Here is a 25,937-nt window from a genome sequence, read left to right on the forward strand (position 1 = left end):
AGTGTTGCTGTGGCCCACAGGAATGACTCTCTACAGCACTTTTTGAGTGAGGATTAGAATAAATTCTGTCACAGAACACACTTGAAGATCCACTGTCTGTCATATAAAAACTAAAGTGATGGTCAAAGTTGTCACAGTGAAATTTAAGGTGTGCTGATGGATTCACGTCATCAACTCATGCATTGAGTAACATTATAAGTTAACGTTCCACCTTAAAAGTCACCGGCAGTCGGCCCAGTGAATGAAGTTATTTTTTCTCAGACTCCAGCTGCTGTGAGAGGCAGCAACACATCCTTTCATTTTATAGTTACAGTTTACTAATAAAACTCTCCACAGTATGAACAGTGGTTACATGAGCCTCAAAACCAGACACAACTCAGCCCTGAGCAGAGTGACCGACCGACTGCAGTGTTCACAGCTCCACCTTTTAGTACCAGATCTGTGTGCTAGGTACCCCAACAGAGGGGGGACCAAACATGGGGACGGTGTGGAACGGTTCCATTGGTACCATCCACAGCTTTTCATAGTGGAAACTGAAAAAAAGCGTACCCAACTGAAGAGTACGGTACTGTAGTGCTTGGCAGAAACAGGGCTTAATATCACTGTTATCAGCACTACCTCTAAAACTGCTACTGCTGTCACCACTGCAAAATATAGATCAGTATTTTTAAACCAATTTATGTATACAGGTTTATTGTATGCACAGTGTCAGACACCAGAAAACTCAAGTCAAAAATAAATGAGGCACACATTAATAAGATGTAAACTTAGCTTAAGGACAGGAGCTCAAAAAGGTTTCATTAAGTGGATTAAGTCCACAGCATACTGAATCTTAACCTTTTTCCACTCATTTAGGAATAATGTTTGCAACATGTTTCTCTTTCTACCTTGTATATTCACATCACCTACTGTGACATTAATGCACTTTCATTCAATAAATCTGAAGGTTGTGTTCAGTAGAAAAGACACGAGTAAGCCTACAGACTGAAACTGGAGGAAATAGTTAGTTTTCTTTGTGGAATATTAAATCTCAGATGCAGATATAACCTAAACTAAATGCACTGGTACAGCAGATACCAGGGGAAGTCGTTGGGTACAAATTTGTACGGACTGACATATTGATGACATGACGGTTTCTACACAGAGCGGAGCTGCATGGTGTGTGCATGAGTGCGTGTGAAACGGTGTCTTGTTCTTTGCTGGTGCGTATGGTTTCACTCCCACTCACTGGTGTTTTTGGTGCTGTTCAATGCATGGCAACACATTCTGCCTCCCACACCTACACACACACACACACACACACACACACACACACACACACACAGACTGCTGCTCTCTCACCATGTTGTTGACGCTCTGCAGCCTCCTGCAGGAGTGAAGACACATGAAGACGCCAACTGGGTTCCATGATGCTTTTTGCTCGTCTCGCCTGTAATGACAGAATAAAACCAGGTTAGTTTGATACATCAGGCCACTGTGAGACTTTTAATGTAGAATCAGTTGTGTTCGTCCGTGCTTAAAGCTCCTACCTGACAACTGCAAGTTCTGTCAAATATTTTTAAATCAAATTTTTTATTCTATACTCACATTTTATGTCATATAATAATTTAAGTTAGTTATTCAGTAAAAAGGCCAGATAATCTCACGGGATGGAAGTGGTGCGTGCCTGAAGGAGCAGTCAAACCAGCAGTCCTGTTTCAGGGTTTTTAGTGTCCTGAGATGCTCAAGAAAGATGTTTCAGTGCACCTTAACAAGAAGAACACTCCTTATGGTGTCAAAAGGGTCAAATATTTAACAATAGCAGCTGCCAAAAATCCCATATCAGTTAAATCATTCAACTAAATCCCCTCACATGTCAGAGACAGTTTAATATCTGGTTTAGGAAAATATGCATCTGTGTATTTTGTTTGTGATCCTCATCAATTTCTTGCTTGATGAGGATCATAAAAACAACACACTTAGAGCAAACATGATTTGTCCCTGTTTGCTTGAGATTGATTCACTGCAGCCTCCTCGCTCCTCTTTTGATGTTTTAATCTGTTCTCAGCTCCAGGCTCCCTCTGTCTCCCTCACACTGCTGTTTGTTTGTTGCTGGTGACGGTGATGAGAAACGATGATTCATGTTGCATTCACCCCTGCTTCTTTAGTCCCCGCAGCTGACGCGACTCAACCACTAGGGGGCGTCAGTCCGCCACATCACCTCCACATATTTACCTGCAAGCAACCTGGTGGTGGTGAAACATGGGGTTGTTTGATTGAATTGGTGTTGCAGGACAGAGGAAGTGAGTCAGACTGATAAATGAGAAAAGAAACTACAAAATTAATGTGTGTTCTTGTAATTTACTCCCTCGCTTATAGTATAATTATTCAGATTTATTCAGCAGAGGGGGCAGATATTGTCCCAGGCAGCTACAGCTGGGAAGATTTTTATAGTTAAATCTGAAATACACTCCCGGTAGGCAGCTGCACTGTATGTAATCCCTCTTCGTGGGTTTTGTGATTTAAAATCAACATATTTATTTATTGTTTTGCCTCTGCTGCAGAAATATACTCCACAAAATGTACAAATCAACCATCAATATGAAATTCTGGAGCTTTATTTCCATCTTCTAATTGGCTTAAGATGGAGACACACTGTATATTTTACTCTATGGGATAAAGGTTTCCAGTAAGCTTAGTTCATTTCACTTGGAAATCTCTGGAGCCTCATATGGTGCTCTGCTCGGTAAGCCTCTTAGGAATCACGACCACAGCAGATGTAGAGAGAATGCCAATCAGGAGCTCCTGCTGAGCGGAGAAACCCGACGGCTGTGCCACTGCGCGCTTCAAATCTCTGCCACGGTTCACACGAAACACAGCGAAATATCTTTTGGCGCTTCATGTTTGCAGTTTCAAAACTAAAACAGCACAAACACGTGAGCTGTCAAGAAGATGGAGCGCGCTGGGAGTCTCCAACCACTCTAAACCGCCAGACAACAACAAAACAAATCCTTCCTTATCCGAAGGCAGAGCCATGCTTCCTCAGGATGTCGGGAAACAGAAGCCACGTCGTGTGTCAGAGCCGGTGTGTGGGGTAGACAGTCCCCCGGCCCCAATTCGGCGCCTGAAGAACCGGGATTTCCCCCTGAGCGTGAAGCGCCGTCGGTCCGGCTCCGCACCTGAGCGCAAGGTAAACTGCGTCCTGGTTGGAGACGGAGCGGTGGGCAAGACCAGCCTCATCGTCAGCTACACCACCAACGGATACCCGACAGAATATGTTCCAACAGCGTTTGACAACTTCACCGGTAATGTCTGACATTAATTAATTTTGAGCGTTACGCACAAGTTTACGCACACCTGAAAGTGAACAGGCTTTTTGTCCACTCTGTCTCTTTCAAGTCGGCTACATGCCATGTTTTCCATTTTTAAAGTCTGTACACAGTATCCGTGTCCGATTTTATTTACCTCATATCAAGATTAAAACCTTTGAACACATACACAAGTGTCTTCTTTATCCTCTCAGTGATGGTTGTGGTTGACGGGAAACCAGTGAGACTGCAGCTTTGTGACACGGCTGGACAGGTGAGCTGCACCTCCTCTCTCCCACAGTTTGACTCAAAAATACATAATCTAACATTTAACATACATATAACATACAGGTGCATGCACTATAGGCTTCCGTAGTGGAGCTCTAAAAATTCTGCCACACTTCTTTTTGCATTTCTTCCTCGATAGAAATGGGGGCTGGTTGACGGATCAATCAATGTAAGTCATCAGTGATCAATAAGTATTTGACAGTAATTGTTGTTGCTTTTAAACATTTGGTGTGTTTGTGTTGGTTGCCCCCTGCAGCCTGCTTTTAGTCCTGACCCGAAATCCTTTAAGACCCCTTTGAGTTTAAGTTGCCCCCCAGTGACAAGCAGTCCTGTAACTCCACAGCTTACATCGCCCCCTGCAGGAGTGACCCGAGCTTGTAGAGTGTAAGTTTCCCCCCCTCTGTCACCCTGTGCTCCATCGCCCTCTTTTGGTAGAGTGATTTTTCTTCTTCCATTATCCAACCTTTCCCTTCAGGAGCTTCACTTGAACAATCTGAAAAAGAGCTGGAGGACAAAACTGAAAGAAATCTACAACTAGTCTGTCTTTTGCACGATTAAGTCAAGTTAAAGGGTCGATTCATCTAAACTATGGCAACAGCTCTTTCTCTCTGTGGAAGAAAGTAGACCTGCCAAAGAAATGTTGAGATATCTCAGTAACGGAGTCGAACCTGAGCCAGTTAAACCAAAACCATGTGCACGGCCAGATGCCAAATGGGTGTAAGGGAGAATTTTGGGGGAAATTGGATGAATCCACCCTTAAAAAATGTAGCTGGCTCTCTTTTGATACACCAAAAAACCTTAGTAGTTTCCATTAGATCCACCCTGAAGTAGTGAGGATGTCAGTAAGGTGTTAAAGCATGGAGTTGATGGTATTCTATAATTTTCTCACTGTCAGCGAGTCTCATGAGAAAGACCTAATCCAACAATGAATATGTGTGCTAAGAAGCACTCTGTGTATATCCAACAGATTCTCACTCTGACCTCGTCACACATTGACGTTTGGTCGTAGACTTTCCACGTCCACATACGACGTGCAAGGTACACTGGGTGCGTTGGTTGTTGACGCTCTGGGACTGTTGACGTGTCAAGTTCAGCCTGTTACATTCATTGTCTTCTTTCAAAATACACTTCCTTTTTCACAGGAAATTTAACATTTACATACAGTCTCTTTCAAGATAAATGCACTACGTCGGTACAACACCATAAGTTGCCGTCTTTTTTTCCTTCAACAACAAACACAAATGGTTGGGTTTAGGAAAAAAGAACAGGGTTTGGCTTTAGAATCTTACGGCACCTGAACACAACTCTCTCAGGTGAAAGCTTGCCGCCTTAACGGAGCAATCGGCTCCGTGTCATGCTGACATTAAAGGATGCCTTTTTTCTTTGGTGTTACAAGACACCTAACATTATGCCTGACTCATTACCTGACAGTCCTAATGCTGGTAACTGTAACCTTTAACTAAGCTTTTTTATTTCCCTGTGGTGTGCAGTTGGACTTGAACATATGCCTCACTTAATGTGAGTTAACCTAATGTGTGTAGATCTCTGAGCTGTCTAGGGGGTAAATGGGTTACTCACCCTTCATCAGACACGACCGCTACTGTAGACGGCCACCCCGACCCGACACTTCGGGCGTCCCCTCCGGTTGACGGCCAGGCTGGGCCAGCACAAGCAGCGTTGTTGTGATTTTAGTTCATCGGGGGGGTTGAACACGACCCCAGATCAGGTGAGGTGTGTAGTGGCATTCCCAGATCGGTGGATTTTGTCTCTGGATTTCTGAATGTCTGTCAGAATCTTCTGCAGAAATGTGGCGTGGCAGTCTGTTGTCGTCTCCAGCAGCCAGCCTCGACTCCAATCAGCCGCCGCCTTTTCAGGTGTGTGAGCTCCTAGGAAGAAGAGTTACCCAATACCCCAAGTGGAACATCGGCCTCTCCCTGCTTCCCAACTCCACCCCTAACCGTACACCTAGGCCTCCTAATTATGTGCCATAACATTTGGTCTCTGACATCACAAGTCACTGCCCAAGGGCCGGATTTTGACGACTTCAACGATTAGGGTTCTTCAAAGTTTATTTAGGCCACGGAGCTGGAAGAGAAACAGAGCAGGGACCCCCAACATTTAAAACTGAATTGCACTTAAAATAAGTTTTAGAATATTTTCGGGTCCTCTCTCGTTTGAGCTTGCCTCTTGTAGTATGGCTAACTGCGATCCATTGCAGCTCACAAGAACGTCCGTACACTTGGAATAATAGCACGGATAATTGGCGAGTAAGTTTCAATAGTACGTAAATGTTAGCGAACTAGTTCTCCTTGGCCATTAGGGATAAGTATAGCACAGTGATTTAGCATTAGGTGGCTAATATGACTGCACAAGGATTCATAGGTAATGGTTAGCCTGCAAATTACATTTTTTTTTAATGAATAGGTTGATGGATCCCTGATGTGTATGTTGGATTTATATAAAGATGTATTTTCAGACATATTTTAATGTTTGATGTTCGCGGATCCTCTGGCACTAGAGCAGCAAATGTGGATTGATCTGTCTCTGAAATCAGTCCTCAACAAATTTCCTCTTGTTTCAGTGGCTTTTGATAAAATCTACAGCGACCAGCTGCTTTCAGAAATAACTAAGATTTTTTTAAATGAACCTAAACACAGGTTAGAGAGGACAGTAAGTACTGAGCGACACTAACATTGTCGGTTTTGGTCTTTTCATGGTCTTTTTGACAGTAAGAAAATATGAAATGATGCCAGCCTTATCCTGTGATTTGTAAAGTTTATTGTAACCCGACCTCTCTGTTTGTGCCTCCGCCTCATGAAGGACGAGCTGGAGCGCCTCCGCCCTCTGTGCTACAAGAACGCCGATGTCTTCCTCCTCTGCTACAGCATTGTGCGTCCCTGCTCTTTCCGCAACCTGATCAACAAGTGGGTTCCGGAGATCCGTCAGCACTGTCCCGGCACACCCCTTGTTCTTGTTGGCACCCAGCTGGACCTGAGGGAGGACGTCCAGGTGCTGATTCACCTGGCACAGAACCACGAGCAGCCGGTGTGCACCGAGGAGGGCCAGCAGCTCGCTCAGGAGCTCGGGGTGGTGAGCTTTGCCGAGTGCTCGGCACTGACCCAGAAGAACCTGAAGGATGCTTTTGATTCAGCTATCTTGGCCAGCATCCAGCAGACAGACAGTTGTGGTGTCCAGCAGCAGAGGCTGACTCTGAGGAGGAAGACCCCTGATAAGATCAAGAGCCTCTCGGAGACCTGGTGGAGGAAGATCAACTGTCTGATGGGAGAGCAGAGCTGTGACTTCAAGTGAACAGCTGCATAGTTACAAACCTGGGTCAGATCACGTTTGCAGATACTTGTTAGATCTGGTTTGTTTCAGCCTGCTGGCAGAAGGTGCCAGATGGGTGGGGATTATCACCACTAGGTGACTCACAAGGTGCCAGTTCAAATCCTCACACTGGCAGGGAAAGGACTGATGGAGGAGAACTACAGAGCCTGTGCAAACAGCTGTAAAATGTCTTCTGAGGCTTCACAGAAGCTTTTGAAAGACTAGCAGCTGCTCACTTGTGCAAGACTTTAAATGCGCAGCAGAAAGTCTTGGTTACAAACTAGGAGTATAGAGCAGGGAGGGTCTGAGGAGAGATACTACTGCGCTGCATTTTAGGTGTAGCATCCAGAGATTTTTTAGCCTAACTGATGAGAAAAAAGTCAGGATGTCTCACCCTCTATGGCTTTGATATTTAGTATGCTCTTTTTCTATACCAAGTCCTTGAACTTTGAAGTCCAGTGTAGGATTTAGGGGGATATATTGGCAGAAATAGAATTTAATATAACAAGTATGTTTTCTTTAGTGTTTAATCACCTGAAAATAAGAATTGTTGTGTTTTCATCATTAGAATGAGCTGTAGCCTCATCTACAGAGATTGCAATGTTGCATCACAATGTTTCTACAGTAGCCCAGCATGGACAAACCAAACACTGGCTCCAAATAGGACCATTCACGTTTTAGCATCTATGACTAGAGTGTCGGGAAACAACAGTTCTTTTAAATGTAAAACTGGTGGTGGTGCAGTGGTTAGCATTGTCGCCTCACAGCAAGAGGGTCCCTGGCTCAAACCTGGGGCAGGGGAGGCCTTCTGTGCAGAGACTCCATGTTCTCCTCGGGTTAGCGTGTGTTTCCTCCAGGTGCTCCAGCTTCCTCCCACCGTCCAAAGACATGCAGGTTAATTGGTGACTCTAAATTGTCCGTAGGTGTGAATGTGAGTGTGAATGGTTGTCTGTCTCTATGTGTCAGCCCCGTGGTAGTCTGGCGACCTGTCCAGGGTGAACCCTGCCTCTCGCCCAGTGTCAGCTGGGATAGGCTCCGGCCTTTTTACTGGTCACCTGGTCCGTTTGTGGAGAGGAGGAGACCTTGGTGGATAATTTGGCTCCTCCTGAATGTCTAGAAGTTATCAGAGAAAAAATGTGAGCAGGTGCTAGGCTATCGACCCGGCCCAAACAGTGTCAGATAAACACTGACTTTTAACATGAAACTGCTTTATTCAGTGTTTTTACTGATGTAAATTTGCTCATGTGCTTAACCCCACCCGTCTGAGGCTCACAGGAGGTGAAAACAAACCCCACAAATGTTATCAGACCCAGGTTTGGTTTGAAGCAATGAGTCTGATTGTCCAACATGCTGATGGAGATCTCAACTTTTGTTCTGTTTCTCTTTTTCTGACTCATTGTGTTGTCACGTTACACCCCAACATTACTTGTTCTTTGTTTTACTGTTAGTTTGTAGCTTATTTATTATTTCTGTATTTATTTGTGGTTATTTTTATTGCCATTACTGATCATGGAATATGCTCGGAAGCCTTGATTAAAGTTTATAACAACTGCACACTGTACCATTTCTTTAACAAAAGGGACATTTTAAATTTTAGTAAGACATTTGCAGTAAAGTTTCAGTGGGTGTGATTTAGGGAACTTGTGTTTATTTGTAAGAAATATTACATGGAAACACTCAGGCAGCATTCGCTTGACTCTTCAGTGCACTTCTCCTGCAACTTCTGCTCTTTATCCTTCGCCAGACAACAACAGGACATGTTGGAGAGTTAATAGGGATCAAGTGCCGTTGATTGTCTCATCAGCTCTCTGATCCTCGTGACAAACTACTGACCCAGTCAGATTTACATGGACTTGCGTGCATAGAAACCCATCCCTACCTCAAAAACAGTTTTTGAGTCAGGTGGTCAGAGGCAGAGCGTCTCCTGGGTGATTTTCCTGTGAACTCAGGATCCGCAGAGTTTCACCACTCTGCTCAGCTTTCCTCTGTGATTCAGTGTCGCTTTTCTGGTCCTCTAATAGGAGCAGACAGGACCACCTGGACTGGATTAGACCAGCATATGGAGCCTGATTCTCTCCCCACAGACGCCTCACACCTTGAAAAGGGAAGAGAGGCAGATTCCTCCACCTTCAATGGTGTAGTTAGTTCTTACATGCAACCTGTAATTAAGGACATTTTATTTATAGAGCTTTATGGACTGAAAAATAAATAACCACAAAGAGACACAAAAAGACCACAAAGGGATGTAAAGAACTGCAATGAGACACAAAATAACCACAAAATAAGGCAAAGCAAGGCAGATTTATTTGTATTGCAAAAAAAAAATTCACCATTAAAAATATGGTGCAAAGATTAAAAGATTATTTAAAATAATTTAAAACTGAGTTTGAAAATAAGGTTGCAGTCATGACAGTGAGGAGTAGGCAGTGCAAAAAAAAGTAATGTTTTGACTTTGACGCAAAATGACCCCAAAGAGACACAAGATGACCTTAATCTGACACAAAATGACCTCAAGAGACAAAAATTACATCAGTAAGACACAAAATGACCTCAGAGACACATGACTGCAAAGGGCACAAAAAGACTTCAAAGAGATACAAAACCACCACGAAAGGCACAAAATGACCTCAAAGAGACAAAAAAATTACATTCGTAAGACACAAGATGACCATAATCAGATACAAAATGACCTCAAAGAGACAAAAAAATTACATTCGTAAGACACAAGATGACCATAATCAGATACAAAATGACCTCAAAGAGATAAAAAAAAAATTACATTAGTAAAACACAAAATGACCTGAGACACAAACATTACATCAGTAAGACACAAAAAGACCTCAAAGAGACCCAAGATAACTACAAATAGACACAAACTGACCCAAAAGACAATACCTCAATGAGACATAATATTATTTCAAAGAGACACCGAACAAGCACAAGGAGACATGGCAACATATCCTAAATGCTGTGTTGTGGTCTTTAACAGACACAAGTGTGGTAACGATGACACATTCACACAGTATTTTGATTTAACACGGAGGTAACTCACCATGTTAACTGTCTTGATTTTATGTGAAGTATGGAAGTTGTTATCGTGTCCAGAAACATTACAGGTTAAGGTTCCCAGGTGACCTTGCTTAACCTGGCCTACATTCCTTCACGGAGACATGAACAGCAGGTGTGTTACCTCTACGAGCATCTGGCTATTGCTGCTGATCACCTCAGGACTTAAATCGCTGAAGGAGTGATCACATTTTATATAACGGATCCTTCTGCCTGAACAAACTGTTAACATTACAGTATAGTATATATATACATATCAGTACTAATAAACAAAAACTGTACTTTGAATAATCAACACAAAAAAAGAGTTTGTTTAAAGCTGAAATCAGAAACGTTCTGCACACTATCAGCCTCTGCAGCAGGGAGACAGAACTGACATTCAATTTCCAGAGCTGATGTGGACGCTGCATGTTTATTTCAATCATACACTGCGACACTTTGAAAAGGTCACAGCTAGCAAACTGTGATAGAACCGTGCTTATGGCTTTCAGTGTGTTATATAAAAAATACACCGTATATAGAGAAATATTTTGTGTCCCTGCCTGTTTTGACATGACTGGCTGTCTCTGCCAGGGCAGCTGTGATGTGATAGGCTGATTTCTTTAAAGAGTTTTATTACATTGAAATCTAAAATAACATTTCGCATACCAAGTCAAATCCTGAGCATGTGTAATGTACGAGGGGTGACTGAAAAGTTTGGGCATCTCATAGGAGCATGCAGACCATATTCTGATGAATGAGCTTGGCTTCTCAAAAGTTTACGCTCTGTGGTTGTCTTGTGACTCTTGCACAGGAGTTCTTTTCCACTGGGATAAAGGTATAGTATGATGCCCTTGAGGGGGATTTTACTGAAAAATAAAAGCACTGAAAAATCTGTATCTTGTTTTGTTTCCTTGAGGCTCAAAACTTTTCAGTCACCTCTCGTAGCTACGAGTACAGGTACAAATAAAGTTAGCATTCTACACAGTACTAGACTTACTGAATTGACCCTTTGCTAAGTCCCGCCCCTGGATGCAGACTGGCCAATCATAACATAGCATCGGGCTGGCTCAGACCAGGGTACGAAACACAGTCGTGTCAGATTTCCTTTATTTTCAGGCTGGTTTTGTAGATTTGGAGCTAAATGTTGTGCCTGGGGCACGTCGTGTATTAATGATACTCGTTACCTGGAGAGGTTGGAAAAAGATATACGTTTCTTCCCTGTTCCAAAACCAAAATCAAACCCTGAAAAGTGTAGAGTTAGCTAGCTAGCTACTGAAGATACAGCCTACTGAATGTATACACATGCTGCTTTTGCTTTGTAGTGATTATAACAGTGAAACAAAGGCCGACCCTGCTGTACAGGAACCAGTGAAGGGAAGCAGGGAAACGTTGCTGATATTCAACCAGCTGTGTGTCATCACAGTGTGCGCAGATGAACGCTGTTTGACTTCCTGTGTGGCAGCGGAGGTCCAGGTGCTGGCAGCAGCACGGGGGTGAAGCCAAACACTGTTCATGTGCACACACTGTGATGCCACACAGCTGGTTCAATATCAGCAAAGTTTCCCTTTATATTCATTGTCTTGTGTGGCGATCAGCAGTGATGTGGTGGTTCACTTTTACACTGTGATCTGTAGCCTATAGTTCAGCTTTAGCTTCTAACTATCTTTGTCTTTTTAACCTGTTGTTGCTGCTGAGTCAGTTTGTTAGTGACAGTGTGGGCTCCATGCTTACTCTGACAGCTTGTCGGACCATCACAAAGGGGCGGGCTTAGCGAAAGCTCAATTGCTGCTATTAACCAAACCAGTGTCACTTTACCTTGTAACATTGTCTTTAATTACTTGTTTAGTTTTTATTTTTACTTCTATTGTTCTACTAGTTGTGTATAGCATTTATTTTATTCTATTTTTAACTTTCCTTATTATCTGCACTCATTTCTGTCTTTATGCCGCTGCAGGACCTGAGTTTCCCCTCTGGAGCTCAATAAGTATGTATCTCATCTCATCATCTGCGACTGAAACCTGAAAACTCATCAGTGGAGATTAATTAGAGTTCTTCTTTTGAGGCACTGCAGCAGCATCAAACCTGGCTGACCTTCACACCATTTCTTCCTCCTCCTTGGTGTCTTCTGTCTCTGCTGCAGACTTGTTTTGGACCAACTGATGGGGGGAGACGACAAGATGTGAGATGTCAAAGGCCTCATGAATGGAAATTGGAAGAAATATGGGCATTTGCAGCAAATGTGGTTGGAAAATGTGTGAAGGTAAATACACATCGGTGGTTTCTATAAAGGATGATGATATCATTCAGTCATGTGTAAAATTTTCTTGATGATCTCATAAACAAACAACAAATCGAACCCTTTGGTACAGTAGGTTCTGTCACTGTGGCCAAATCTCTCGCTCACCTCTGGAGTCTCTTTGGGTTCATTTGGTTCACTGGTGCAGCTCAGAGTTTTCTTCTTCCTGAATTGAATCCAACAGCAAATACATGAATAAATAAAGTTTATTTTGAACTTCAAAAACATGAAAGTCAATATTGAGAGTAATGATGATTATTTCTCAGAATTTTACCTGATCCACAGACAAAACAGAAGCAGTAGAATCAACATGACAACCAGAGTTAAACTGATGATCGTTATGATCATTGTTGATTTATCTAGAAACAGAGACAGAGTCATGAGATATACAGTGCTGCACCTCACTAGAAGGGTTTGATTCATGAATTAGATGCTGTCTGTTAACCAGCCAATAATGAGTGTCATGGACAAACTAACCTGCCACAACAATCAGATATAAGGTGGACTTATGACGTCCTCTTGTGTTCTGGGCTTCACAGTAATAATTCCCACTGTGTTCAGCTGTGAAGTTAGAGATGGTGAAGATCTGTCCTGATGCTTTTGGTGAGTCTTCATCCTCCTTGTACCAGGTGTAGTTAGCTGCTGGGTTAGCATCACTGCTACAGGTCAGATTCACTGAACTGCCCTCCACTATCTCAGCAGAGGGACTCACTGACACAGAGGGAAGCTTTGGAGCATCTGGAGGAGATTTACACAGACCTGTGTCATTTAGGCTTGAGCAGTATCATGGTGTTACAGTATATCAGGGTATTTAGAAATCCCAAATGTAGGACTCTCTGTACTATCAAAAATACAGATGTTCCTCTTTCTTTCATCTCATACAGAGGTGCTGTATTAAGGTGATGTATTAATAATCAGGTGAATCAGGTGATATTGATAGTGCACAGCATGCCTGATTTGCCTATTTGTACTTACACTGAACATCTACTGACAGAGATGAGCTGATCTGTCCATATTGATTCTTAGACGTGCAGTAGTAGATTCCTCTGTCCTCAGAGCGGATGGAACTGAAATAGTAATTTCGCTCTGGTCCCTGAAATATTGTGTGGTCATCCTTGTACCAGGTATAGTTAGCTGCTGGGTTAGCATCACTGCTACAGGTCAGAGTCACTGAACTGCCCTCCACTATCTCACCAGAGGGACTCACTGACACAGAGGGAAGCTTTGGAGCATCTGGAGGAGAAAGGAGAGACAACTTAAAAATCTTTTTTTCCCCCAGAAATAGACGGCCACGAGCCCGAAAGAGCAACACAATTATTTTTGTATTACTTATGTTATCAACCTACTTTAGAACCAGGCTACTTTAACCACTAGCAGACATGCACATCAATCTTAGTCACACATTGTGTCATGAACTGGCTCAGTGTTAAGACAAACAAGGGAGACCACACAAGTTATTCTGGTTAAAGTTAAATCAGTATTATCAGTGATGTAGGGAGTGCTTGGGTGGAATGAATGTGTGGTGTAGGTGAGTGTGAAGGAAAGCAAATCAAACTGACATGACAAAACAACCCAAAACCCCTCTCAGCCAGGAGCAGAGAGAGACTGGAACTGATACATCCAGCCCTCTCTATAGACCCAGTGGCTTAATGAACAAAACTGGATTCAGGTGTGGCTCATCCACCAGCCACACCTCTGCATGCTGGCCCGCCTCCTGCAGGGGAGTAGAAAACAGGACACCACACGAACAACCACCAAAGAGGGACTCAAACTCTTCTCATATTGTGTACAAAACATTATTTCTCCAGCCTGTGAAGCAAAGTGCAGCTGGGATTTTGGCAAGTGTATTGCATTTTTTGCGGCTTTGAGGCGCTGCGTGTAATTAATGTGTGGTTGTCACAGCATGGGTGACATTAAAGGAAATGGCCACATTAGAATGAAAATACACACAGTACTTACTAACTTCATGCCGACAAGAAGTCCAGTGTAGTTTTTAATCCACAAAACTCGTTTGGGGTATCGGAGGATAACAGCTAGCCAGATTTTTCCATACACTTGACGTGCATGGAACCCACATTTTGAAAATGTAATAAAACTCTGCTAATGCATTTCAAAAACATCAGAACGGCTCATCTGTTGTAATCCAAGTGCCCTGAAGCCGCGGCATGCAAAATTGACTTTACTCCACTTTTAGTTGTCTCGTGAGTTGCCATATAAACACGCAAGACTCGAGAACGTTCAGAGACATTCTTGTTCTCGAGTCTTGCAAGTTGCCATATAAACACAGCAGGCCTGCGGGGCAGGCTAACTGACCACGGTGAGAAATGATGTTATAAAAGTGCAGTAAAGTCAATTTTGCATGCTGCGGCTTCAGGGCACTTGGATTACGACGGACGATCCATTCTAACGTTTTTGAAATGCATTAGCAGAGTTTTATTATATTTTCAAAACATGGGTTCCATGCACTTTCCTTTAAATCCAACAGCAGTGTCAAACTTGGCCAGTGAGGTGATTGACCTGTGGTTTTCTACACAAATATTTTAAGCTTTACAGAAGAGTAGCTGATGTATATTTACATCAACTAATGGGGATCCTAATCAATACATATATAAATATTGCAACAATGCTGGGGTCAAGCCAGTAAAAGTTGAATGCTGAGAAGGATTCAGAGTGTTGACTGAAAAGGAGTAAATGTCGTGGCTGGATAAATCAAATCGCTGTGGCGAGTCTGGTCAGAACTCAGTGTTTGCCTTTACAGATAGTCGTCCAATTATCAGGCCTTATTCCAGTTAAGAGTTTCTTTTTCACCGTAACGATGGTGATGGAACTTGTGGTTTCTGAAAACCATAAACAGGATGTACAAAAATACTAAGAATACATTCACCGAAATACACAATGCACATGTAACTCTTCTTGCATTATCAAATGCCTATTATCCATCTATACATTTTGAACTTATGCACTGCATACCTTTAACATCAGTATTATATGGAAAATGCACTCTATAAAATCAAATAGCCTACTTACACTTCACAGAAATGCACAACTTAAACTTTGAAGGCCCAGGCTAATTACATTTTAATATATGTGGGAACAGACTACTTAGGAGTTTGATGGACGCACAAGTTACCCTTGCCTTAATCCTAGACTATAAACACTGGCAGCACACTATTAACTTTTCTTCTCTTTGAACACAGCGCTCTCCATACTGCAAGCCGTCTCCTATGGAATTGCGAGATAGAATCCGGAGGCGCACCCTTAGCTAGCCACGGATTGGCTACTCAGTCCCCACAGTCTTAGTTAAAGCCACAGGCAGTCTTTTCAACAGTTTCCAACACCTGTATTAAAAATAACTAACAAGTTTCATGATGATCAGAGACTCGTACATTTCCGACCAATTCTGTGTCAGGCCACGCCCTTCTGCAGAAACGCAACACTGTCACCCTGTATTGGTCAGTTTCTAAAAACCATTGGGAGTATGACTCAACAGATTTATTAAAAATATCCACTACATCTGGTGACGTTTGGACTTACTGTCATGTATTTATGGCCAAACTTTTGCCAGGCCAGTGCACTTATTGGGAACTGGTGGCCCCTTAGGCTTGAGCCCCTAAATACAGTGTATTCCTACTGTATAGTGGCCACCATCAGGATGGATCCCAAATTAAAGTTGTCTGACCATTTTAAATTCAAGCAACTGTCCAAATTTATTACAGGGACATTTTTTAATTACTATATGAATGTTGTATTGTTTTCATGTGCATATTCTTTGGATGAGAGCCTTATTCACTTCATTTAATGAACATTCATGCTGGGAGCTAGCTGTATCTCCATTTTGCCACAAGGGGGCAGTGCCTCCCCAGTGAGACAGGCTTGGTAGAGCTTTTTTACGGAAGACGAGAACGGCCATGTATTTTTTTTTTTGTTTTTGTGCACTGTTATCTCGTGATAACGACTTATTATTTTGTTATCTCGATATAATTGTTATCTCCCGTGATAATTGTCAAGTCTGATGATTGCGCACTGGTTATTGTGATCAGATGTTGCGCTAGACTTTTTCGTCGCCGGTCATTTTGACTGACAGGGTCATAAAAATCCAGTCATAATCTATTTTTACCGGTCATTTTAATTTTCATTTTTAAATGATAATAAAGATATTCAGTTTTCACACATTTCATCAGACATTTAGTTTTCATTTGTTCGTTTTTAATAAATCCAACAAGCAAGTTATAAAGTGTGCATTAATAAGGACATGAACGAAAAGATGAACAGACATCCACACACCGTGCCATCAGGCTTCGCTCTGGACACACCAGACGGCACTAACGTGTCACTAACGCGTCTGGTGGTGTCCAGAGCGTTAAGTAGTTACGTCTGTAGGCTCGATGACACAAAATTAAAATTGTAATGAAGTGATTATGGTAAAATAAAAAAATTAAATAAATAAATAAATAAATAAATAAAATGTGTTCAGTTATACACTGTTGTGTTATTTTAAATCATAAACACGGTACTTTCTCCCCACGTTCCTCAGTGCGTGCCGTTATTATTTTATTTTGAAACAAATAATAATAATAATAATAATAATAATAATAATAAGCTACTGTGGACCTATATGCCATGCCTTTTAATAAAATTACCAGAGGAGTTCGCTGAAAAGCAGGTCCACAGTGGCTCATTATTATTATTACTGTTGTTATTATTATTATTATTATTATTATTATTATTATTATTTTTATTATTATTATTATTATAATTATCATTGGGTCTTATAAGAGTGGGCTACAATGAGTACCGGCCCATCAAATCACAGCAACCGCGGTGAGAGGACACGGAATTGTGTGCGCTTTTATGCACGCAGGTGTAGGTGATCACAGATATTTGATGTGGGAAAGATGTAGCCAGATGTATTTCCTGTTTTAGATACGTGGCTGTCTGTCCGTCCGTCCGTCCGTCCGTCCATCCGTAGCACGAGTCATGTGCGCCACTTCACCACCGACCCGTGCGTAAAAGCGCAAACAGTCCCTCAAGGAGGGACAGCCCTGCAGGCAGGGAGAGAGCAACCCTCACGAGCTTCTCTCTCCCTGAATGAGGAAATAATCGCCCTGGCCTTTAATACGCAAAATGGGGTCAAACCCTCGGCGGCTATTAGGTGCCCAGCGGCTATTTGCCACTGGGCGACTATTTGGAAATATACGGTATGTGACAAAAATCATATGTGTATAATAACAGTCGAAGTGTGACTAATGATAACAGCAGCAGCAGGAGGCATCTAGCAGGACCACGGCAGCTCTTGTAGGCTGAAATCAAGACGATCACATTAACCATTGTGCAATCATCAGACTTGACAATTCTCACAGGTAAACAATCTTTGTTATATCAAGGTAATGAGATGATTAATTCGCAGATCGGTATGTCGAGATAACGAAATAATTTATTCATTATCACGAGATAACAGTGCACAAAAAAAAAAGAAATACGTGGCCGTTCTCGTTTTCCGTACTTTTTAGATTTTTTTGTTTTTATTTTTTGAGCATGTTGTATTGACAGAAAGTATTGCCTGAAGCTGTTGTTAAAAGCAATAAACCATGGTTTTCTACACATGAATTTACATTTATATTAATAAAATTAATCATTGGTATGTTGTGTGAGGCTTTTTTTTTTTTAAATGTACGCTACTTGCCTGGAGACCAAACAACACATTCCTCTGAAGCAAAGACATTTTATAAATCCACGGTCTGCCTCATAGTAAAAATAATAAGTCATAAATATTAATATTTTCTGTACTTACACTGGACATCTATAAATTGACGTTTAGAATTCATCTCTCCATATTGATTCTCAGACTTGCAGTAGTAGAACCCTCTGTCCTCAGAGCGGATGGAGGTGAAATGATAAATGCCGTCTTGACCATGAGGCAGTATTTGGTCCTCCTTGAGCCAGGAGATGAAATGATAAATGCCCTCTTCACCATGATGCTGTGTTTGGTTCTCCTTGTACCAGGTGACAGTAGGTTGTGGGTCACCATCACTGCGACAGGTCAGAGTCAGTGATCTGCCCTCCACTATCTTACCAGAGGGACTCACTGACACAGAGATTTGCCATGGAGCATCTGGAGGAGAAAATATGAAAATAAATCAAGTTTAATAAGAAAATGAAGTATCACTGTGTGTGTGTGTGTGTGTGTGTGTGTAAAACAAGCAATGTACTACTACTTGTGTGTGAAAGGCAGACAGACACTTTCAAATCTTACCCATGTTGGCTTCAATTAGTTTGCTGCTATTAGATGAGCTGTTTCACTCACGTTTCACATTGATAGAGATGGATTCAGATGTAGATGTCCCCAGCTCATTTTGAGCTATGCAGTAATATCGTCCAGAGTTATAGAACTGGATGGAGCTGAAGACGAGCTGCGGTTCTGCACTGAGAGGTCTGAGGTTTCCATCCTTGTACCAGGTATAGTTAGCTGCTGGGTTAGCATCACTGCTACAGGTCAGAGTCACTGAACTGCCCTGCACTATCTCACCAGAGGGACTCACTGACACAGAGGGAGGGTTTAGAGCATCTGGAGGAGAAAGGAGAGACAACTTAAAAATCTTTTTTTTTCCAGGCTGCCATGAGCCCAGAGGAGCAACACAATTATTTTTGTACTTATTTTATCAACCGACTTTAGAACCCCTGATTTGTGAGCCAAGCCATTGTCACCCCTACAAAGCTAGCCAGCAGGCTACATTAACCACTAACAGACATGTACATTAATCTTCGTCACACATTGCCTCAGTGAATACACTTCCCTCTGACATGCATCACAAAAACTTTAAGTGACTCAAACTCTTCTCATATTGTGTACGAAACATTATTTCTCCAGCCTGTGAAGCAAAGTGCAGCTGGGGCCTCAAACTGCTGATATTTTCATGCATCCCTACTCTTGGCTGTATCTTGTTATGCTCCCTGTACACATAGAAAGCTGTTTCATTAAGAATATGTTTTTAAAGGACCATCTCATGTGTTTCTTTAATGTTTTTGTAAGTCTGGTAGATTGATAAAACCTCTTGGTAACTGTAATCTCATTATGGAATTTCCCATTATATTCTGTTAGCATTATGCTAAGCATGAAGTAGGACTCTACCAGCCAGTCCAGCTGGAAACACCTTTGCATTTAAAAGTGCAATAATTAAAGCTAAAAGCTGCAGACCAAAGATATTTGGAGATACTGCATTTACATTCATGTGTATGTGAACAATAACAGAAACATGGACTTTGTATTCAAATAAACAGAAGAAGTTTGTGCTCTAGAAAAGGATCAGCGCTCAGTGAATAACCTCCTAAGCCCTATGATACGCTATTATGGCAAGGCTTAACTATACAGACCAGTGAGCAGTGATAACTAGCATGTCTTTGGGGTCATCAATCATCTCCTTTCACCAGTGTTTCATCTAGTTGGTCCCACGACACCTCCAGGAGGCTAGACAGTGATCTCTGGCATCCCAGAGACACTCCCCTAATGCCAGGTCTCACTGCTCCCTGCACCCACCCAACAACCTCCTTTACCTTACTTACACATGGCTTTCTCAGCCCAAACAGCACCGCCACCTTCAACCAAACCCAGGCTCCGTTCATGCGAGCTCCAGGTAGAAGCAGTGGTGATACTACCTTTCCTAGCACATTCACCATACTCTATTTCACATGCTACATAGCATAGCTCCATAGCTCCACACTCACCTTGCAGCATGGTCTCAAACAAAAGGGATTCAAATAGGCCACTCCCACACTTAAATAACCTTCCTCTTCCTGGATTTTCTCCTGAGAGGACTGATTGGTGGATTTTTCCACCTGATATATACCTGATGTATACTGAATACATTCAAAGGAGTAGTGTGTAGGATTTAGGGGAATATATTGACAGAAATGGAATATGTTTTCTTTAGTGTATGATTACCTAAATTATTAACTGTTGAACCTAACTGTACGTTCACACCCGAAGCTTCCAAAGAGGAAAAGTCTGTCATGGACGCCCCAGAAGCACGACTGTCAAAAATATCTGGGGCAGCTTTGGTCGCTCATCGTGTGAATCATTGAACGTTTGATCGTGCTTGTCAATTTAAAGGAGCCGCAAAGCGGACTACTGGCTTGAAAGCAGCGTAGTTGCTGCTTGCTGTTGTCCAGTCAAAAAGCTCATAGTTGGCCTACAGAAAGTTGTTTGGTCAATGAAAACAGAAAGTGTATGTCATTCCATAATAACCTTCTCGATATCCACTGTCAGAACAAGTGTGTTGTAGGAACCAAATTTACATGGCTTGTTCTCTGGGACCCGCTTCATCCAAGCACGTCAGCATTCCGATTGGTTGCCACCGAACTGCATCAAGCTCAGTGCCATAAAGTTAAATGAGTTTTATCTCCCCTCCAGACCGCTCCGGTCGCTTTGGTTGCCCAAGACGCGCAAATCTAGGTAGGGAGCGGGTCCTCATCTACCGACTCCACCATGTTGCACTGCCATGTTCCTATAGTAGCCCAGAACGGACAAACCAAACACTGACTCTAGATAGGGCCACTGATGTTTTCACATCAGCCACCATAGTTAGCACCCTCTCTACAACGAGCAACATCAGTAAAACAGATGTTTAACATGTAATCACTTTATTCGCTTTTGTTGCCGGTTTAAATCACCTGCACCATCTGTGTTAGAGAGGAAGAGAGATAATTCTGCTAACTGTAAAAACAATGAACACTTAAGGAATTCGAACCAGGAGACATTTCAGCTGCTTCCAATTTGCAATCCTCACTGCGAGATGCCACTAATTCCTACGAATCCTACACACTGCTCCCTCGAAACAGAAATACATTTTTTTTCAATCTTTAAACTGCACTGTCATGTTCAGTTTTCTAAGATGTTGCAGCTGATAACTATAATAACACACAAAAGCATAACTGAACTATATCCAGTGTAAATATACAGTACCTGACACCGAGAGAAGGAAGACAACAAGTCCTGCTGCTTTAAAAGTCACAGCTGCTCCTCTCCTCTGTCTGCTGTACCTGCAGAGACAGTGAAACACATCAGAAGTTTCGGATTGGAGTTTGTGTCAGTCTGTGCTGCTTGAGACACTGTAACGCCCTGAAATCCATAGAGAAACAATCCATGCACCTCCAAGAGAGGATACTGGTGTGTTAGTTATTCATTTGTAGATTACAGACTTGTAAGAGGCGAGGGAGAGTCAGTGATGCTGAAGAACGGCCTTTGTGCAAAAGCTGCTACGTCACTTTACACATTAGTTTTCACATTTTTCGGGAAGGTGGCATGGTAACATGATACACGTCAGTTAGTCAGCACGTTATATAACACAGAGACACTCCCAGCGTGCAAACGTTAACACGCTACCAAGAAAAGGTCCACTGGTAGGCCGTGCACAAATAAATACCCACCCCAGATCCATGCTGACGTCACACTCAGTGGCTTTTGGTAACTCTTTTACTGCGTGTAGAAAAGTGCTAAAATGCTGAATCTAAAAACACGAATTTTAGCCTAAACAGTAACACAGAAATACGCAGGAGAGAAACCTGAAATCGAAGGCTGAGTTTCACTTTCAGCTGAAGTCCTCCTCTTCCTCTTTTTCCTCCTCCTCCTCCTGCAGGGCTGGGCTGTAGCTGGAGTCTGCAACAACATCAGAGGGGTATTCCAGGTAGGAGGTTCAACAAACTCTGAGTCTAACCCTGAACTCTGAGTCGATTTACCCTGAGATGGGAAACTCTGAGTATCCGGTTCCAGAACAGCTGATGTGAGTTAGTTCAGTCAACTCTGAGTATGTTCACTCTGAGTTAAGACGACAATAAAAAGCCATCATCAATGGAGCTCCGACTCCACGATTCACCATGGCAACAGGTAAATAAAAGACAGGCCTCCATTTTAATCCAGTGGATGTAGAGATATTAATGCATGTGTAGCAGACGGTGCACGTTTATCTTTAAAAGAAGAGCCTGAGTCAGAGCGAGGAAAGTGTCAATAAGTTAACCATGAAGTTAATAAAAAAGTTTCTCCATCATTTATCAGACTTACATTTCCTTAATGAAGATAAAGTGGTGGAATCTGACTGTGTATCAGGCTGTAGATACATTACATTATATTAATAATACATAATAATATATTTGTTCAGATTTAATCTGATGGGGAAAAACACAGGAGGCAGAAGATTTCAAACATATAGGCTAGGCTATAGATCAGAGACATAAAGACATGACTGTAAACTCACAGTCTGACCCAGTAATAATATGTTTGGTGAATGCACTTGAAAAGACGTTGAGGTTAAAATACAGTAGATTTGAAAATGCTGCACATCTATTTGTATCTTGACTCAACAGCATTCAGTGACTTTATTTCAGCTACAAATGTGGTAAATTTACAGACAGTGAAATGCTGCACCATTGCTCACTCAGAAATATGAACATATAATCCCCAATATTAGGCTATAGGAGTTATGTTCCATCAGTGCGACCAGTGACATCAGTGATAGAGATCATTAGTCACTGATACTACGTGTCTAAAGCTTCATACCGATTTTTAAAATTTAAATAATTAGACCTACACATTATGTGCAATAAACATTTGGGAGCTGCTCTAACAGACTGACAGTCTGATCCTTGTGCACAGTGTTATAAAAAATAATAAATATAAAAAGGACAGAGGTTTGATTCTGAGCTGAGGGTGAATTCTCGCTGTGTAATAGTTGAATGTAAAGACACAAACCGATGTCCAAAGAAATGATTGATGTGCATAAATTCAGTAACTTAAGACAGTCCTGAGTAACAAACTAATATGCAGCAGGATTTAGACTGTGACAGACGCTAAATCTCCGCGGATAACTCAGATAACGGATAACTCAGAGTTTCCCTCATCTCAGGGTTAACTTACTCTGAGTTTTCACATAACCCGCTTTCTGGAATACCCCTCTGGCTGGTGGAGAGAATCTTACACTGGTGCACAGAACACAGCTCAGGTGTAACTCAGGATAGCAAATAAGACTTTTACTGTACTGAAGCATCAGATTAGCATCCAGTTAAATATCTGCAGGGTAAAAAGTGGAGAGGATAATTTGCTAAAGCTAAGAACCGGGATCCTGAAGCTCGCTATCAGTCTGTTTTTGTAGTTGTAGTACCCAATATTCACCAGCAGAGGTCGGTAATATTCATATTTAATTTGATATAACGCCTCATTCTTCATTAAGTCTGTTGTCTGTTCTTTAGTTGAACTGATGAGCCCCGTGGTAGGTGCATGGTTGGATTGAGAGTGCCTAATTCATGGTGAGAAAATAAAGGAGAAGTTCACAAATTTTAACTTTCTATACATCACAGCTGGCTGTGATACTCACAACATCTCCGTGTTTTAGGTTGTGCATGTTTTTATACGTTTTTACAAGTTTTATTCATGGACAAAAAAGTCAGAGCAAACACACTGATTAAACCTTTATTTGCACACATCAACAAAAACTTCACTCTGAATAATAAACACAGGAAGAGAAACAAAAACTGTCCGCACACCGTCGCCCTCTGCAGCACTGAGAGGGAACTGACACGATGTTCAATCTGCAGAGTTGATGTGGAAGCTGGATGTTTGTTTCAGCCAGCTCCTGCAAAACTTGATATATGTATTATACCTGCACAGGTACAAATAAAGCTTTCATTGAACTCAAATCTTCTGCTACCTGCGGCTGCAACTAAAACCTGAAAACTCATAAATGGACAAAGTTGTTTTGAGTTCATTATGTTTTCCATGCAGCAGCATCAAACCTGGCGGATCCTTCACACCAGGTTCTTCTGCTCCTTTGCGTCTTCTATCTATGCTGCAGTGATGGTGCTCAAGGCTGAGGAGTTGATTGTACAAGGATCAAACTCCGACTGCTGAAGAGAGACGACAAGATGAGAGTCAAAGGGAAGAGTCATAAGTGCAATTTGGACACAATTCGATTTTAAAATCTCTCTCTCACCTCCAGAGTCTCACTGGGTTCATTCAGCTCAGTGGTGGAGCTCAGAGTTTCTTCTTCATGAATCTAATCCAAAAACAAATACATAAAGTTAATTGAAAACTCCAACTATCAAAGTGAATATTCAAAGCAGAACATCAGTGAGGATTCATTTTTATTTGCTCACCTCACAAAGCAAAGAAGAGCAAGAAGCAGTAGAATCAACATGACAAACACCAGAGTCAACGTGACGATCGTTTTGGTATTTGCTGATTTATCTAGAAACAGAGATAGACTGTCATGAGATATACAGTGCTAGAAGGGTTTGATTCATGAATCGGGTGATGCTGTCTGTTAACCAGCCACTAATTAGTGTCACAGAGAAACTAACCTGCCACAACAATCAGATGTAAGGTGGAGTTATGACGTCCTCTTGTGTTCTGAACTTCACAGTAATAATTCCCACTGTGTTCAGCTGTGATGTCAGTGATGGTGAAGATGTGTCCTGATGCTTTTGGTGAGTCTTCATCCTCCTTGTACCAGGTGTAGTTAGCTGCTGGGTTAGCATCACTGCTACAGGTCAGAGTCACTGAACTGCCCTCCACTATCTCAGCAGAGGGACTCACTGACACAGAGGGAAGCTTTGGAGCATCTGGACGAGAAATGAGAGACAACTTATCAATTTTTGTTTACACACCAGTTTTTAAGTATGGACTGCCAAAGCCAGAAGGTGGTTACTGTGTTATCCACCTACTTTAGAAGTCCTGAGACAGGCTGTTGTCACCTCTACAAAGCTAGCTGTCAGGCTACAGTGACCTCTAACAGACCTGTACATGAAACTTACGTCCTGTATCTGTGAAGAAACTTAGTGGCCTCTAGCTACAGTGAAACCATTTAAGATACTGCACAGTGGCCACCGTCAGGATGAATCCTAAATGGAAGCTGTTCAAACCTTACTTCCATCAGGGGATTACTGTATATTCCTATTACTTAGGTAGTTTTCCATTCTTCTGCTTGTATATAATTTCAGTGTCACAGTATTTGTACTTGTGGTGAAGCTTATCAGACGTGACTGATGGAGCACACCTGCTTGAATAGCTAAAGTATCTAACATAATAAGGCATCTGACACAGACAGACATTTCCCTGAGACCTAAATTCAACAAAGAAGACAATAAGAAGTACTGGTGTTTGGATTTTACTCAGGCTTGTTGCTGATTCAGTCTTCCTCCTACTCATAATGTAATGAACCTCTTCCATGTTGCAGCACTGTGCCAGGATTGTGTTACTGCTGACTGCGAAGTTGCGCTCGGGTTCAAGCTTGTGCCAAGTATCAGGCACACGCCTGACTTACATTTTAGGTTTTAAACTTGGCTCACGGCATCAATTCTCATTTTAAAGTGTGTTTTATGCCTGATAACTACATTTGAGTCAAGCACCTGCACCTACCTCTTTAACTTCCTCTGTCACAGTCCCCACATTTAGCAAACACAAATTGAGCGTCCTGCAGAGCAGCATCACATCTCCCTGACCTGCCTTCATGGACAGCCAGGTAACAATAGTGTTTCTAAGCCTCAGCATTGTTTGACACTGTTGTGAAATTAAACTACTATTAAACCACTATTTAAACAACTCAATACAGCCAGACTAACTTAAGCAGTAAACCAACAATACGCTTTACAGAAGCTAGCCTGGCGTCAAATCACATCGTCTCCCTCCAACTCTCTGGCAGATTTTG

General features: G+C 42.0%; 2 protein-coding genes and 1 long non-coding RNA gene across 6 annotated transcripts in view; 1 reads left to right on the top strand and 2 right to left on the bottom strand.

The window, feature by feature from the left end:
- The first annotated feature begins 2,814 nt into the window (after positions 1–2,814).
- Positions 2,815–8,381, top strand: LOC125886423 (rho-related GTP-binding protein RhoU-like). Of its 2 annotated transcripts, XM_049572626.1 has the most exons (4): positions 2,815–3,284; positions 3,503–3,561; positions 3,715–3,744; positions 6,396–8,381. In XM_049572626.1, the coding sequence occupies exons 1-4, from the start codon at positions 3,014–3,016 to the stop codon at positions 6,882–6,884; spliced, it is 849 nt and encodes a 282-aa protein (XP_049428583.1). In that variant the 5' UTR covers positions 2,815–3,013; the 3' UTR covers positions 6,885–8,381. The 2 variants fall into 2 exon arrangements, with proteins under 2 accessions (XP_049428583.1, XP_049428584.1); XM_049572627.1 differs by lacking the exon at positions 3,715–3,744.
- Positions 8,382–9,425: 1,044 nt separating this feature from the next.
- Positions 9,426–25,937, bottom strand: part of LOC125885208 (hemicentin-1-like) — a 114,013-nt gene continuing 97,501 nt past the window's right edge. For all 3 annotated transcript variants that reach the window (XM_049570768.1, XM_049570760.1, XM_049570751.1), the window contains 4 exons: positions 24,592–24,852; positions 12,521–12,605; positions 12,355–12,412; positions 9,426–12,106 (listed from right to left, as the gene is read on the bottom strand). In XM_049570768.1, the coding sequence (XP_049426725.1) occupies positions 12,044–12,106; positions 12,355–12,412; positions 12,521–12,605; positions 24,592–24,852 (467 nt within the window). In that variant the 3' untranslated portion in view covers positions 9,426–12,043. The remainder of the gene's footprint in view (positions 12,107–12,354; positions 12,413–12,520; positions 12,606–24,591; positions 24,853–25,937) is intronic.
- On the bottom strand, positions 18,757–22,000 carry LOC125885381 (uncharacterized). Its single transcript, XR_007448895.1, has 3 exons — positions 21,805–22,000; positions 21,206–21,282; positions 18,757–18,811 (listed from the first exon to the last, which is right to left on the bottom strand). It is a non-coding gene; the product is annotated as an uncharacterized LOC125885381 (long non-coding RNA).

The sequence above is a fragment of the Epinephelus fuscoguttatus genome, linkage group LG3 (genome assembly GCF_011397635.1).
Source record: "Epinephelus fuscoguttatus linkage group LG3, E.fuscoguttatus.final_Chr_v1".
Taxonomy (NCBI): Eukaryota; Metazoa; Chordata; class Actinopteri; order Perciformes; family Serranidae; genus Epinephelus; species Epinephelus fuscoguttatus.